Source organism: Alosa alosa, chromosome 22 (genome assembly GCF_017589495.1).
Source record: "Alosa alosa isolate M-15738 ecotype Scorff River chromosome 22, AALO_Geno_1.1, whole genome shotgun sequence".
In the NCBI taxonomy this organism is placed as follows: Eukaryota; Metazoa; Chordata; class Actinopteri; order Clupeiformes; family Clupeidae; genus Alosa; species Alosa alosa.
The window spans coordinates 24,515,791-24,534,169 of record NC_063210.1 but is presented as its reverse complement, the minus strand read 5'-3'; the positions used below and the strand labels follow the sequence as shown (position 1 = coordinate 24,534,169).

Genomic DNA, 18,379 nt, shown 5'->3' with positions numbered 1-18,379 from the left:
GCATCATAGTTGGCCCCACAAGACTTCCTTTTTAACATTCCATATGTTATCTTAATGCAGAGGAAGTAGATTGGGGCCCAAATAGAACATTCAAGCATTGTTTTTGTTTTTATTGTTGAAAGGGTCTATACCACCCTTGTGTGTTATCACCATTTGTATGTCTATTATACACTTAATATTATACGGGAACATATTGCAGGTGAATAGGCTACACACCTTAACTAATAGATATCCCCACTAAACTTCCGCAGCTGATTATTTACATTTATGTCAATATTTGTTCGTACTGGAAGTTTTCTGAAATATTCTGTATGCATATGTAAATGAGTCATTGCCTTTAATATGTAATAATTTCCATACATTATAAGTACAGAAATCCTACAGAAGTCCTTTTTGTTTTTCATTTTGGTGACATATTTGAGTGGAATGTTACTCCTGAAATTCCTGATTATTTTTCAGAATCGTACATATTATATTCCACAACTTTTGTTTACTTTCCATACTATAGGTTACAAATCATATATGAACAACCACCTCTATAAAATCCTCCAGCACATAGGAGTATATCTGGAAACTTTAATGTTTGTAAGTACAATTGAAGCGGAGATTTCTGGTATGATAGATTTTGTGGCTATTGGCAGTATTTTGATCAACCCAAATTCAAAACACCCACTGATTGACCAACATTAGGGGGTCTGGCGTCTGGCTCTGGAGTAATTCTATTCATCATTCACTATGAGGTGAAAAACAGTTAAAAAGACAAACAAAAAATATCGATTGGCATTGTAACCTTCACATTCCGATTCAGGGCTAGGACTAGTTTCATACAAGTTTGTAAAGATGCTAAGCAAAATACAGTGTGTTGAAGATATTATAGTTTATAATGCAAACAATCATGTTGATCAGAGAGAACACACTATAATTTTTGCCATGACTTTGTTTCACATAGTTGTCAGATGGTGTTTTACTTTGCTTTACAGTTAACCAAAAGGATTAACAAAGTTCTTTGCATAATGAAGCACCTTGACAAAGGTGGGATGGCGTTTCAGACAGGTGATGGCAAACATCACCTTGACCTGCCTGATTTGAGAGAAAGGTGTTGGACAGTTCCGCACAGGAGATGGCCAATGTCACCTTGACCTGCCTGATTTGAGAGAAAGGTGGGGTAAAGTTCTGGACAGATGACGGCGATGCTGAGGGTCTTGATGAAGGGTCGTGTTTATTCATAAGGTCTCTTACTGAACTTGACACACAGCACAGGGGATCATTTACAAATATTTGAGTTAATAATATAATAATATAATATAATATAATAATATAATAATGAGTTAAATGGTGATGACATGGGGAGGCTTCTTTCCTTTTCTTTCGCGAACTTGCACACACACCCACACACACATATACACACATATGCACACACACACACACATATACACACATATGCACACACACACACACATATACTCTCTCTTTCTTTCTTTCTCTCTATCTTCTATCTCTATCTGTTTTTTTTTTTTTTTTTTTTTTCAATTCAATAAAGCTTTATTGGCATGAGATTCATTCCATGTCAAATCAGACAGAATCCAAGAAATTAGTTGCTACACTTTCTCAGTTTATGACTAATAATTGTAAAATATTTGTTTTCTTGTCAATTCCAATGTCTCCATGTTTTATATATTTTTTCACCCTTGATTTTTTTAATATATTTTTTTACCCTCTCTGAAATGCCTTATCTTGGAGGCCATGTTAGGCATTAATATCTTGAAAAGCATTATTCCTAAGGTGGAACGATGGACGAAGGTGGACGTGGACAGATATGTTCTTAGTATGTTTTGACCATTAAAAGTTTGTACTGCATGCCCAATACATTTTTATAAGGCCCTAGATATGGAACAAAATGCAAAACTGGTGATATTGAGGGTCTTGTAAACTCATGTTTTGTATACTTATACACCAATCGATATTTTGTCTGCAAATACAATACTTTATTAATGTTGAGCCAATATTTGAGTTCTCTGCAACAAATGCTGATGAAGATATTAAGAATTAAACAAAGTGTGATTACATTTTTTGGGTAGCTAGTAGGAACACAAAAATCACTGTGGAATAGTGTACAGTGTATAGTATAGTCATTTATGAAGTGCCAATGATGTACCATGTTTCATTCATACCTGCATGGATATACCTACTTGGTTACATTGTGTACCTATGTGCTTTCATTGTTGTCCCTGGAGCAAAACAATATTTTTGACTGTATTTATATATCTATGGTACAACATTGGCATTTTGTATTCTAAATTCCCATACATTGAGCTACATTTACATAGATTTTCAAGTGCCATTTTAATCCATTTGAATGAAAATTACCAAAAAAAACGCAACCTTTCCTCGTTTAATCTTTCACATCTTCAAGCATTATATGTAGAAACCTCAAATATTAGTACAACATTAATCAAATTGATTGATGATTGCTATCAAATGCATGCAAACAAGTTTATACTACCCTTAATGTCACCCTTTTTGCACTTTTTTTTTCAAATCTAGGGCCTTGCAGAAAATCAACAAGAATGCTGTAGGTCATTCTGAGATCACGTTTGTTTTCCACGCTGCAAATTGTGGCCTATGGGTAATGTTTTCCCAGATAGTATGATTTTCAGGCTGTAAAACTGAAGTAATCTAACAGTTGAAAATTACATGAAGACATATAATTTGAACAAAAACATTTTAAAGGCCTTCGATTTGGGACCCACAGCCTCCAGCAGAAATATGAACTGAACAATCAAAACTGAACTGTGCTCAAAACTAAACACTGTCTCGAGATCATCTCACAAAGCAGTGAAAATGAAAACATTACTGAGCTGTCATTAAACACTACATCAAAAATGGAAAGCAGAGTGTTCAGGGCAGCTCATATAGCACCGGGATACATTTTCATTGCTTACAATAAAGTAAATGCATGTAACATCTATAAAACAAAACAAACCAAAACAAAAAGATAACATAAGTGGATTCAACATTTACTGTAAAAATAAAGTACTGAGAATAGGGGTTTGTGTTTACCGTTTTGAGAAACGGGTGGAAGGTTTCCTAATATACTTTAGCAATTGTGTAAAACTGTATAGGCTACAGAGCAGGCCAGGCATGTCAGTATTGTAAATGAGAAGTGCATTGCAGTCTACAGCTTACAATGTACTCAGAATGCCTCACTTCTGTCCATTGTTGAATATCAACCTGCACTGTTCAGCAACCTGTTACACTGTGAACTACATTTTATTGGTTGTGTCACATAATTTAAAACAAGTGTGATCGTTTTTGAGTAGTTGTGTTTACAGTAACGTATGGCATTTGTGCTTTCTTTGTTTACCTTTTGCCACTTGCGGTTACAATTATGCATCATAAGTGCATCACAATGCAAAATATGTTTTATTGCATGAGAATGTGTTTAGAATTTTGCAAAAAGAGTCTTTGAGATCTGAAAATTGTGGTTTTGCCAAAAAGAGTGATTGATTCATGTGTTCAAGCAACTGAGCATCTGGTTCAGAGGAAAGGGGTTTAGTGTTTAGCAACTATGAGAAACTGTAAATCTTCCACCGCGTTCCTACACTCCTACCTTACCTTACCCGTACATGTCTCATTCTTATGAACTTATTACCACTTTCCTCTCACACTCCCCTCCCTCACACACACACACACACACCATAGGCACACATTACTTATCACTTTCCACTTACATTCCTCTATGCCTTGCTTTACATCTATCTTGATCAGCTAACAGTATCTGTCCATATGCTTGGCCTATATGCATGCTTAACCTACACACACACACACACGCACAAACACACTCCATAAGCACACATACTGTACACACACACACCACGAAACACACACACACACACAAACACACACCATATGCACACATACACACACACACCACGAAACACGTACACACACATATACACACACACACACACACACAGACAAGCAGACACATTCACACACATACATACTGACAGTGATATACTTGGAAAATGTGCAAGTCTGAACCATAGACTGTTCTATATATAGTCTATGGTCTGAACACAGTATGCTGTAACTGCATTGAGAAAAGCACACTGGTGCTCAAGAGCATTATGCAAGCACACAATGTGTGTGGGCACAATTAGAAGTTAAAAGTCTGTGCTCACTTAGCTTCAATATAAATATAAGTCATGCCACACATGCTTCCATATGCACACACACACACACTCTCTCTCTCTCTCTCACACACACACACACACACACACACTCTCTCTCTCTCACACACAAACAAACACACACACACACCCACACACTCTCTCTCTCTCTCTCCCACACAAACACACACACACACACACACACACACACAGGGATGGATTACTGCACGGGCCTACCGGGCCCAGGGGCCCAAGGGGTCAGGGGGCCCTGAAGCCCAAGTCTTTGCATGGAATCATTGCCTCAATATCAACAATCAGGATGTAGGCTATGAATCTGATTAAATTAAAGGATTGGCCATCCCCAAAATGCACCAGAATACAGGAAATCACATCAAACAAATTAAACATTTTCTGAGGGAGGACCCCCAAACCCCCCCTCCCACATAAGCGACAATTAGTGGGGGGCCCTTAAAACATCTGGGCCCAGGGGCCCGAAAGTTCATAATCCGCCCATGCACACACACACACATAGACAGGTAATCTGCTGGAAACATTAGGCCTATTTTTTGGTCAAAGTTTTCTCCTTGGATTCCTGGTCAAAACCCCTGACATTTTCCCAAAAACTCAATATAAATTCTAGGCTTACGAGCCAGACTTACATTAAAATGTAGGGTCTAGGGACTCACCGTTCGCAGTGCTCAGTCCGGGGGGCGGGATAATTGGTTGTCTTTCAAATTCCATCTACACGCAATAGGATAGCGCTACAACTCATGAGTCCCATGCGTTTTCCCACCAGCGGAGCTAATTGGCTAGTTCAAACTTTTGCCAACTTAAAAAAAGCTTAACTCGTGTCACGCTGTTCGCCAACAGCAACATCCATCTTCCTTGTTTTCAAGTAGCAGGGAATTCACGCCGAACCGTTAGCCTGGCTAGCGCCACCACTTCTCAATGAGACGTGGTCTGGGAACCAAACCACTTTCCATTTTCTCGTATTTGAAAAAAATGCCCAGATCCGTTTATTTGGGTGCCACGGATGTCTATCAAATGCGTCTGTGCATAGCTCATCGTCGGCTTGCTTTCCCCCCTGTTCTGTGATTGGTTCCCTATCTCAGGCGAAAATTTGCTCCATGGTCTCCAGGCTGCCTTAGCAGCGTGAATCAAATCGCGCGCAAGGCAGCATGGGAACACCCAGGCTACTGAACCGTTGCAACTCTGCCATCAATCATTATGTTAAGCCCGCCTAACGACTCTATACACAATGTGATTGGCCCTATCGAAGTTTAATTTTTCCAGCTCGCAAGCCAACGGAGAGTTGCTAGACTAGCACGGGCAGCTGCCGCTAGGGTGCGTCTAGATTTGTAGGCTATATAAATTCAATAATATCCCCAAATGGTGAATTTTTTGGCCTACACTTTTGGCTAAGCTAGAGGGGTTTTTTCCTATTAAAAACATTTTGACAAATGTTAATTGATATAGGAAACAAGAGAGTTCCATAAAGGTAATGTAATTACAAAAAATACTATTTTATCACTTGCTAGATCTATTATTATATTAATAATAGTAATACTTAGAGCTGCTGAGAGAAAATGAGGTAAATCCAGAGATGGAAATGATCTTAGTAACTACCAGTCTTTGCTATCATCTTTTTCATTCACTGTTACACTTGCAAAAAGACATTCTATCAGAGCAAGATTGAGAGCGCAACTGACAGTAGAAAACTTTTTTCAACTTTCAAGTCTCTTCTCAATTCTCCACCAGTTACTCAGCTACTTTACTGTCAGCAGATGACTTTACAACATTTTCACTGAAAGTTGCTTAAATAAGTGCTCAGTTTGATGAGCCTATTAGGAGAGATCAATATAAATTCAATTATATGGGCCTAAACAATCACAGGAACGGAGAGCACTGGGCTACTCATTCCTCCAACGAGTTACCACTGAGGAAAAGAGTCTTGAGTTTGATCTAGTGTTTATGGCTGGTCCACACAACAGATGCTCATCAGATGAACGCAGTGAGTGGTTGGGGATGTACAGCTGGATCATAGAATTGAGATAGCCGTAAGCAGATCCAGTAAGTGTCCTATAGGCCAAGGTCTATTATAGGGAGCCAATGTAGATTAACTAGAAGAGGAGTTACATGTGTCCTCTTTGGCTGATTGAACGATCTTACTACACAATCAGACAGGCCAGCTAACAGTGAAATACAATAGTCCAGTTTGGAGATAACCATGGCCTGCAAAAGAAGTTGTGCGGAATCTTGTATCAGATCAGATCTAATCTTCCAAATGATGTAAAGGACAAACCATGATTTTGCAATTTAGGCTACATGCTCAAAGAAATTAAGTTGGTCATCAATTATGAAGTTACGTGCCAATCTAGTTGGGGTCAGTGAAGAGGAGTCAAGCTGGATGGTAATCTGTTGGGGAATAGCTGTTTTAGCTGGAAACACCAAAAGCTCAGTTTTTGAGAGATTAAGTTAAAGGTGTCGGTCTGTCATCCAGACTGAAGGTATGCAGAAATCTGATGGGAAACAGTCCTCAGGTGGTAAAGACAGGTAAAGTCATCCGCATAGCAGTGATAGTCAAAACCATGGGAGCGAATAGTCTCACCCAAGGAAGTGGTGTAAATAGTGCCCTAATACTGATCCTTAAGGCACACCTGTGGTGAGGTCATGAAACTTTGATACAAGACACACTAAAAGAACGCCCTTTATAGGATTCAAACCAGTCAAGATCTTTCCCAGAAATTCCCTTTTCAGACAGTGTAGAAAGGAGAATGTCATGGGTTACAGTATCAAAGGCTGCAGGTAAGTCTAGTAGAATTAATACTGATGTCTGAGGAGACTCCTGATTTGAGGTGCTACTGTTTTACAGGTTTGAGTCCAGGCGTGTGCAGGGCTGAACCACGCAGGTTAAACACAGTACATTAGTTACTCTCAATGCTTCAGTCACAGACAGAGCAATTTCAGTAGAATGACCACTCTTGAAAACAGTCAAGCAGGTTGTTCTGATACAGGAAGTCATAGACTTGCTTGAAGAACACTTCCTCCAAAGCCAACAAGAAAGGAAAAAGGGAGACAGGTCTGTAGTTCTTCATCAATTGTATGAAGTGTACTTTTTGTTAGCAAAGACTTAACCCTTGCCTGTTTAAAAGAAGGAACATGTTGGATGACTTTGCTGAAGCAGTAGAGAAACCTCTTCTTTATCAAGAGGAGAGAAAGAGTCCAACAACTCACAGGGCAAAGCTCTCCTAATGGGCTCATCAAACTGAGCACTTTTTTAAGCAACTTTCACTGAAAATGTTGCAAAGTCATCTGCTGACAGTAACGTAGCTGAGTAACTGGTGGAGGATTGAGAAGAGACTTGAAAGTTGAAAAATGTTTTCTACTGTCAGCTGCACTTTCAATCTTGCTCTGATAGAATGTTTTTTTGCAAGTGTAACAGTGAATGAAAAAGGTGATAGCAAAGACTGGTAATTACTAAGATCATTTCCATCTCTGGATATAAGTAATTTTCTCTCAGAAGCTCTAAGTATTACTATTATTATTAATAATAGAATAATAGAATAATAGTAACAATATATCTATATATATGGAACTATCTTGTTTCTTATATCAATTAACATTTGTCAAAATGTTTTTAATAGGGAAAAAAAGATCTAGCTTAGACAAAAGTGTAGGCCCAAAATTTAGAAAATTTATATTGAGGTTTTGGGAAAATGCCATATGTTTTAATCTGTATAAGTTAAGGGACCCAATGTATTTGAACTGTATTTAACCTGTAAGAGGTTTATGTTTGAAGGAAATTTAATGATTTCTGATATTTGACAAATATCTGACAAAATTATAATTTTTTAATGATTTTTGTTAGAGAAATACTTAGGGTTTTTAAATCATCAGTTAACCTCTGTAAATATGTATTTGATAGAAAAGGACAGTTTTTAGCTAAAATGACACTGTTTTTACTGGAAACGTCCTCATAGCATAGCAAAAATGTGTAAAAATGTGCCATTTTGGAATACGGCGGCCATATTGGATGTTTGGACAAAATTCAGCATGCCCCAAGTTTTAATCTGTTCCAATAGGGGTTCTGACCAGGAATCCATGAAGAAAACTGGCCTAATGTTTCCAGCAGATGACCTGTCTCACACACACACACACACTTGGCCATGACAATAAAGTGTACTGAATTTGATTGACTTAAATAGAGAGAGAGAGAGAGAGAGAGAGAGAGAGACAGAGAGAGACACAAGTCAAGTCAAATTTATTTTTATTATAGCATGTCATACACAGGGGCATTCAATGTACTTTACATAAACAAAAGCAACAGTAATAGCAAATAAAAGCATAGAAGGGCAATAGTCAAAGAATAGTTTAAATAGTAATGATTGTGAGTGGCATGCACATTATTTCATCAGGAAGCTTCTCCAACACACATCCCCAACATACTTACAGCACACTGACCCCCAATACACAGCACATTGTCTCATGAGGAAGCTTCTCCAACACACATATTGCACACTGCCCCTCTCCCCACATACACAGCACACTATCTCATCTCCCCTGTCATCCCCCAACACACACACCAAGACCCCTGGCAGTTGGGTTAGCCCCTTGAGCTGTGGATCTGCCCAAGGTTTCTTCCTTGGTAAGGGAGTTTTTCCTTGCCCCTGTTGCTCTTGGGTTCTCCTTGTTGGTCCCCCCCGCCCAATCCCAATCCTACCCCACCTTTCTTATGCAGCCCTTGCCACTTAATCTTCTAAACCCTTCTACTGCACTTTTACCCCCATAAATGCACAAATAGGCTGACACCAGACATAATTTCACTGCATTTCTTACTTCCAGTAACTATATGCATGTGACAATAAACTTCCTTGTATCCTTGTATCCTTGTATTGCCATTTACCCAGGGCATGGCATGATGCCATGGATATGTTATGTTATGAACTGGATATGTGATGATTCTGTGAATACTGGATATGGGGCCCCCATTGTACAATGCCTGCATACCACAAATAGTGTAATCATACAATCAATGAGAGCATGTGGTTATAAATTCTTTGATGTAACAGTTGCTTTTCTGGACCAGTAAGTGACATTTGGGTAATTTTCTGCGGCACACCTGATGATCTCTCACGGCACACTAGTGTGCCCCGGCACAGTGGTTGAAAAACACTGCTGTATAGGGTGGCCCACTGATGCCACTGCAGAGGTGGGATTGTAGAACCTACTGTACATGCCTCACTGTAACATATTAGTCACAGGCAACAGTCCGCCCAGCCAATAACAGGTGTGACAGTCCCTCAGTTGTGGAACTCCAATTGATAAACAATACATGTCATCATTAATAGATAGCTTAAAACATATACGAGTATGAAGCATAGATACTCTGAATTATCATCATAGTAGCTCTTCTTTCTCCCTTCCCTGATATTCTCTAATCTCGTTCTCTCTCTCTCTCTGTACATGTGTGTGTGTGTGTGTGTGTGGGGGCACGTGTGCTGCGTGTATGTGTGTAAGAAAGAGAAAGAAAAAGAGAATGTGCATATGAGTGTTTATGCAGCCCATGTATACGCGTGTGTGAGTTAGTGCTGGGCGCGCGCAGGCTCGAGGCAGCGACAGATGGCGGGCTCCTCTTCCCTCGGGAAGGCAATCTCTGCGAATGCGAGCGCGTGTCAATCACCCGCTCTCATGTGATGGCTGCTGCCAGTGACGTGCCCGCCATATGGCCTGGCATCAGAGCTGGTACGTAACCCTGCCTACTAGCGATGCCACAACGTCTTCGAGCACGGCCGGGAGAAGTATAGCACACGCACCGGAGCTCGCGCACAACTGGAAGGCTGTACACTTTGCTCACACAACCGCGCCTACTCTTCACCGGAGCGTCCAGAAGGTGTGTGTGTGTGTGTCCCAAAGATGATGTAAACAAGCGAGCTATCGCCCCGCACTCAGTACTACGACGAAGGTGAGTAAGGTCCATATTTTAGTCCAATGTATGATTAGATGATTAAGTGGTTAATTGTTTTGCGTTACTAGGTTGGCTTTATGTTGTCCCGTTGTTGGTGTCAGTGTTCGGCTTTGGAATTATGAGTGCATTTACTGACATTAGCTTTTTTCCCCCAACCTGTGTTTTTCCATTGTCGTTTGATAAGTATATCGAGATCTAATCACGGCAACCTGCTACAGCATCCATAGTCTACTCTAGCTCCTTTAAGCTCATACGCGAAATAATACACCTCTCGTCTGCCCGGTTTTCTTGGTCGGCTTTCAGTGATTTTATATTTTATATGTCCCGTATGCATTTAATTAGGGCGAATTAAAATTAATCTCAGATGTTTTTTTGGCCAAAGCATCGGCTTCTCCTATATTATAGAGATAATGCATAAGTGGCACCGAGTATAGTCTACAAATGATTTCGGCTGACTTGTTTTAATTATATTTTAGGCCATTAGTTATGTTCCTGTGGCTGCACACGTTTGGTGTGTGTGAATGACAGAGGAGAGTGGGTCTCTAAGGGATTTGTAATTGACAAAGTATGAAAGAATGGATACTGCCCATGTTTATTCATTTTTGGCTGTCGTGCAAATGCGTTGCGGTTGCATGGACGTCATTTTGCATGAAGTGTCATTCTTGAAGGCCTAACTATTTCCCCCCTTTTTATTTCTCATAGGAAATTAAGTTTGAGGATGAGCAGAAATATTTTGTTTGTCTTCAGCTGACCTTTAACAGTTTCATTATAGCTTAACGATCTCAAACATGTTAACTTTTTACTTTCTTTGTTGATGTCTCAAAGGTTTAATGCCATTTATTTTACACTTATATAAATAAATATAAGAAGATACAGTGCAATCTAATGTCGGTTATATTGACAAGACTAGACACTGACAGTTCAGTTGTCACCTAAGAGAAAATGCTGACATAGCCTACTGTCTGTATCGAGGACAAATTAGGATGGAAGTTTGTACCTGTGTAGTTTAGACTATATGTGAAATATAGTAATACATGCACTATCCTAATATTGTTCAGATAGTACACTCTTAAAAACGAATGTGTTGTCCCTCTCTGGACACAGTGATATGTTAAAAACAACGCAAGTTGTCTTGTTTTCAACACATTCGTTTTTAAGAGTGTATTAATCAAATGTATCCATAAGAAATATGTCATTGGTTGAGTGGGGAGAGCGCTTATGGCAAATTTGGTTCCCCCGTACCATTGGGGCTGTGCTGGAATGCCGCCAGGACCGAGGGTGACGAGGGGACGGCAGAAGAGGGGGGCCCGCTGCTCAAAGGCCCCCTCGGGACCGCATGATAGGACCAGCGCGGGGGGACCTGCTGCGAGGGGCCGAGAGGAGCAGGCAGAGGGGGGATATGGGAGCTTCGCCGTCTGGCGTTTGCTGTCTCTCGGCGCGGATTGTGCGAGAGGGTTGCCTTCAGCTTTCTCACACGTTGTTTAGCGCGCTCTCTCTCTCTCTCTCAGCAAATAATATTTAGTAATATAGATAAGCCACCTAATACGTTATATTTACAGATTATTGACTTTAAGAGTTTCACCAAAAGCAGAATAGGGCTATTTATATGTTTGCGTGGGGTTATGATTGCATTTTATTCTCCATATACTATAAGTCTTATTGCATTGCTCTGTGGTGTTGCCATACTGCAGGACTTTTCTGGGCCTGCTTGTAGGCCACAAAACGTGTGAAATTAAAACAGATCAGAACACATTTATAATGTTGGGTTGACCTGTATCTAAATAGCCACAATTCATTAAATGTAGAAGAAACATGTAGGGAATAAACATATTCAAGCAATTGCAGAGGATACATTGGTGTAGCCTACCCTATTTTGCCATTTGGACATAACTTTGATCATTAATATTTTAGTCAACACATGTGCATCGCATGCCTCCAGACCTCTGCAGCTTAATTATTAAAACGGCTTTGTGTGGACATCTGTCTTTTCAGGGTCGCCATGCTGACGAGGTTATTCAACGACCAGACTCTACTGCCCGACGTCCAGAAGTTTCCGGGCTGGATGGACGATAGCGCAAGTGACGATTCCAAAACCAAGGACGACGAGCACGAGCAATGTCCGCTGGGGGATGAGGATATGAAAGGCAGCAGCCGCGCGCTCTCGGAAATTACCGGGGATGATGATGATGATGAGGAGGAAGAGATGGACGAGGAGGATTGTGGGGATGACGTCGACGGCGACAAACCCAAGAGGCGTGGGCCTAAAAAGAGAAAGATGACTCCTGAGCGTATAGAACGCTCCAAGGTGCGCCGTTCCAAAGCGAACGCGCGTGAACGCACGCGCATGCACGACCTGAACTCCGCTCTGGATAACCTGCGGAAGGTGGTGCCTTGCTACTCCAAAACGCAAAAACTCTCAAAGATAGAGACTCTTAGACTCGCCAGAAACTATATATGGACCCTTGGTGAGATTCTGCGAAACGGAAAGAGACCGGACGTGGTGTCTTACGTCCAAACGCTGTGCAAAGGCCTCTCTCAGCCCACGACCAACCTGGTGGCGGGCTGTCTGCAGATCAACTCGCGGAACTTCCTGACAGAGCAGTGCCAGGAGGGCGCGCGCTTCCACGTGCCCAATCCCGCCTTTTCCTTGCACGGGTTCCCGTACCAGTGCCCTCGGTTGTCCAGTCCCCAGTGCCCTACCGGCTCCAGCGGGCCCACGCTGCGGAATCACTCCTACTGCTCCTCTTATGATGCCATGTATGCAGGTGGAGCGTCGCCAGATTACAACAGCCCCGACTACGAGGGCCATCACAGTCCTCCGGTGTGTGTCAACGGCAACTTTTCACACAGGCAACAGGAGCCCGTGTCGCCCAACGCGGAAAGGGGATACCACTATTCTATGCATTACTCGGGCCTGTCTGGGTCGCGCTCTTCTGCCGCACATGGCCTGTCGTACAGCTCGGGGGCGCGCGGCGGTGGGTCGCATTCTGAAAATGTTCCACCATTCCATGACGTCCACGGGAGCAATGAGCGAGCACCTGTGTACGAGGAACTAAACGCTTTTTTCCACACCTAGTGCACTGACCCCCAACTATGGACATTTAAGGCTGGTTATGCCGCCAAGGCCCAAGACAATCTAACAATCTACAGAAAGGGCATGTTTCTTCTGTTTGTATTCTGACAAAAAAGATGGCAAATTGGTATTCTAAATTGTGGGTTGTTTTCACTAGTCCTATGTATTAATTCCTAAGCCATGCAACGACCAATTACAGTGAAATATCAGAAGTGGGTCTAAAATGAAAAAAAAAAAGTGCAATGGTTCTAATAATGCAAATGTTTTACGTGTAAAAAGAGTGTTACATGTTATGAAACCCTAATATAAAATAAATCAATGAACGTTTCTTTTCACAGGCTGAATGATTGTTCTGATGGATAGGGTGTGCAAACGGAATTTCCATTATGCGGATATACATCTAGGAGGAATTATTTAATATTTCCAGTAAACTAATTATAATTGCTATAATGATTTACTTTTTACAAATAATGACAACCCGTTGTGCTCTGGTATTAGACTACATTTTTACATTTCCGTAGTTTTAAAAGGAATCTTAATAATCTTCATTATGTGGGGATGAAACAGTTAGCTGAATCACCAAATCAAATGTAGCCGTTATGGCCTACCAGCTAGCCTATATTATTCATGTTCTAATTTTTAGTGTGTAGGCTATTATTTAAATTTCATCACATCATGTTTTCTTTCATGTTAAATTAGTTGGGTCATGTTGTAGGCGGCCCTTAATTAGGTGTTCGCGGCAGCCTGTCAGGGTGCGTTTTTCTGTGTGTAGGCTATCCGCTCATATATCTTCAAATCAAAGGTCCGATTTACCTCAAATTTTATGCTATTGAGAGGGTCAGTATTTCTCAGCCCTTCTACATGACCATCAGGATCTGAGGCTGATACCTCACAAATACCTCACAAAAGGAATTGTTAAACACAAGCTAATCACTTAAAGGCCTAAATAATCACTTTACAACTGATGGATTATTTTTCAACCTTATTGAAACGAAAAAAAAAATGCCCTTAGCCTATCTAGCTGGTTTTTCCGATTTCTCTAACTATATTTGTTTTTAGACTAGCACAATGATCGCTACACGTCTCCTGCCAGAGTTTTTGTCAGGGAAAGAAGAGTGGCCTGTTGCCTGTGACTTTCTAACAAATAGCAAATACTTGCATGTCTCACTTCAAATGACTGGAATGGTTCTTGTTTGCGATAATAGGCCATTCAGTGGTTTAGTAGGCCGAACAGGTAAGCTGCGGACGCGGAGAGAGCGTTGATTTTCATGTTCTAGCCCGTGGTGTTAAGCATTTTTAGAAGTATTTATGAAGATTTTTCTCTCAAATAGACCAATATCAAACGAATTGATTATCAAGTTAGAAACCATAAATAAATGAACCTATAGCCTAGGCCTACTGTAAAGCAATTAGGAAAAACAGTTAGGACTAGAAAAGAGAACACACATTAATAACATTTGTATTATTGTATTAATAATATGATTATCTTTATTATGCAATTATTATTATTATTATTATTATTATTATTATTATTATTATTATTATTATTATTGTAGTAGCCTATAGTAGTAGTAGGAGTAGGCCTAGTAGTAGTAGCCCCAGTAGCTAGTAGTATATTGACAAAAATATATTTATTGATTTGTTTATCCCAAAAGTGTATCGAGTATATAAACGATCCTTTCGATATTAGTTTTGCATAGTTGGCCAATTTAATCCAAATTAAACATTCTGCAATTTATTTTGATACCACATAATGAAACGATTGTATGTTTTCGTCTTTCTTTCTTTTTTGTTTAGCAAATTCTTTGACATTGATGATTCGATTAGTTACAGTTGGCTATGGATGTGAACTTTTGGAGGACACACACACACACACACACATACATACACACACACACACACACACACACACACACATAGGCTATATATGAGCAGGGGTAGGTTATCAATGTGCCTTGCACTTATACACTGACACCCTCGAATCATGGTGAGTTTTTGCGTGGCTTCCTACAGCAATTGCCCTTGTCCTCGGATTATTTTCCCGGGAGTGAATGGACTCCAGCCATCGCGGCCGCTTTTGGAGAACTGCCTGGGTTGGGACCCATATGGTCCCGCGCGGTTCTCAGGGAACATTGGATGCAAAGTGGGCGCGAGATGGGTATTATGATCCGTGAAATCCCACCGTGTCTGTGTGACAATAAAGGCCAATCTCAATCAAAACCCGGCCGGGTTCTCAGTTAGGCTAGATCACGGGCTTAGGAGGTTCCGCTGTTAATAAATATCCAATCTAACACATAACATCCCAAACCTCCATCTGCTAAATGAGTGCATGTTAATAATAGCATTTGTGTTCGAGCACGCTCTCAGAAATGATCCCTTAGATAAATAGGGAAGTCTGAGACACGTCTCATAACCAATGTACATTTGGTCGAGTTGAGTTTCAATTAAAACTTTTTTAAAACTAATTTGATAGGCTATAGCTACCGTTCAAGCAGGCCTGCAAAGTAGGCCTAGGTTCTGTGCCTTCCTGCTACGGACAACTTATAAGGTTAAATGATTAAACATGATAGACTTTTTTGTGTTTTTCGTGAACAGTCCATCACATAGGCTACACATTTGACTATTTTACATGATAGACCGAATAACTGTATAGGCTGACCAAAACACAAAAAGCCAAAAGGTTAAAATTGTCATAAAATAAATCGTTTATGATATTTAGGTAGATCCTTTTCACCATGTTCTGTTGGGCTATGACAGGGTGGTGGGGAGCAGGTGCACAAAATACAATCATAAAACACGCATCCCCTCTTTTCTGTAGTATAGCACATCATTATTCGTTCTTTTTGTGTCTGTTTTTTTAGTTAGTTCATGATCTTCTGCCTACAGGCCTAATAAACTACACAGCCGAAACTGAGGATAACGCTGGACATTTCCTTATCATAACAGAGCCTATCCCCATTACAGTGGAGTTATCACTACGGCTCTACAGAAAAGGGGTAACTAGGAAACTTTTCTGATATCCACATATAGGCTACTCGCATATAATTTTAGCCACGGAGGCATATGCTAATCCACATTCATTTAGGCTATAGCCTAACTTTTAAGTTGTCCGACAGAAATAACCATCGGAGTTGCCATGCAGACGTGGGTGTTGCTCCGCAGGGCACTTCAACTGCTCGTTTCACAGCAGTTGCTCGAAGGAGAAAGGACAGGGGCTCATGCTGTCTCACGCGAGACTCTCTGTGTCTATCTTTCTATCTCTTGGAATTTGAACTAAACTACAGTTGCATAGCCTAGTAAACTTACGACATGCTGTTGGAAATTGAAAAATGATGCCTAAAATACTCATACAAAATATGTAGATAATAGACCAAATCAATTGCAGACAAAGTGCATACATAAGGTGCCCGTATCGTGCCAGAGGGCATAAAGGACACGGGCTTGTGCTCCAGCTGGGGTCCACACATGTCAATAGGCCTAGTATAGGCTTTAACATTTAGATCATGGTCAATGCCAACATTCTGTTTCGGCATCTAAATCCTAATATTAGAATTAAGAAATATAAATCAATTTCCAAACTGTATTAATTATACAATAATAATTGTAATACATAATTCTAGAAAATTTGTAGCATATATATATATATATATATATATATATATAATTTTTTTTTTTTTTTTTTTTTTTACCCGCCAATATATTTTGACTATAGCCTATTTCAATTCAACTCGACCCACAGTAGCCTAGGCTGGACCCCTCCGGAGATTCAGATGTTGCTGGACCTGCTTCTGTTCCTGCGTGAGGAGGGCAGGTGCTTGTGCTCTGCTGTAGGCTACTGGCAAAGCACTGACAGCTGCAGGTGTGTTATGACAGTGGACTAGGCCTACGCCGTATGAAAACAAGAAGAAGATAGCATGTAACATATAAACAATGCACAAATCAATTGATAGCCTACACAATAGGTAACATAACTAGTTTTAATTTTATATCAGTTTTACATCTGAGGCTAATTGCATAATATAGGATGCAAATCAGTGTCCCTTTCGACATTTAAAAAAAAATGTGATCACAAAATGATTCGGCGACAGGAAAACACTCTCGGGAGGAGACGCACACAGAGAGGGGTAGCTCCGATTAAGATCCTTCCGTGCCCAATGCAAGATAACCAGAGTCTGTGGCCCCCGCTGGCATGGGGGGTCCTCTGGGCTTCCGTAGGGGCGAAGCACGTTGCCAAGCTGCTAAATGTCTTAGCATCAGTGATCAGGGGCAGCGGAGCAGTCAGCGCCGCGCCAGCTGTGCCCCATGCCAAGTCAACGGCGCTGGGTGGAGCCGGTGTTTCTTTCCTAATTCGGTGGCATCTGTTCATTATCCTGCCCGGTTCCAGCGCGACGAAAAAGTCGGCGCGGCGTGTGCAAGCAAACCAAACGGAGCGACCAGATCACAATAGGTGCCAGTTTGCCTCTTTTCGTAAAGAAAACACCCACACCAAGAAGTATTATTTCAACATGGTAGTCCGCCAATGTGCTAAAATTATTGCAGACCATAGCCTAATAAAATTAGGCAAAGACAAAATCAGGCCTATAAAGGCCTTACCTAACAGGCAATTAAAACAGGGATTCTGGAAGGCAGTTGCATGCAGCCCATCACGGTTTGTGTTAAGGCATAATAGTTTTAAAGAACAGCATTGTATTGGCCATTCATTTTTTTTTTTTTTTTTGTGAAAATGCTGAGACCATATAATCAAGTAGGCCTACAAATTAAAGGGTGTAGGTGTAGGCAGAACCTGCCGGTCATTCTTGGGGAAAACGATCCTGACAGGATGAACGTGACCCTAAAAGCGCAGCGGGGAAAAAAGTGAATTACCGGAATACCAACAGTCGCATGCAACCTGTATCCGTTCACTCTTGGATTCGAAAAACACAAGAATGAATTAACGGCGGGTGCGCTCGTGTTAATCTGTTTATCACGGTAATCTGATTAAGATCTCAAATGCACGAAGCGGATTGGGTTTTCCTTGCCCGGTGTACAAGTAATTACTTAATTGCATGGATGCAAATAAAATTAAAAATGAGTAGGGTATCTCAATATCCGCAATAAATCCGCGAGATTAAACATTGCTGGAATTATGTTCTGTGCTATCTCATTAGTAAATAATTTATCCGATTTTTA

General features: G+C 40.7%; 1 protein-coding gene across 1 annotated transcript; it reads left to right on the top strand.

Annotated features, from left to right (window-relative positions):
* Nucleotides 1-9,757: 9,757 nt before the first annotated feature.
* Nucleotides 9,758-13,538, top strand: neurod2 (neuronal differentiation 2). The gene is given in 3 exon segments (XM_048233260.1): nt 9,758-9,896; nt 9,899-9,914; nt 12,130-13,538. Coding segments are annotated over 3 exon segments (1,131 nt in total). The 5' UTR covers nt 9,758-9,865; the 3' UTR covers nt 13,214-13,538.
* Nucleotides 13,539-18,379: the final 4,841 nt, after the last annotated feature.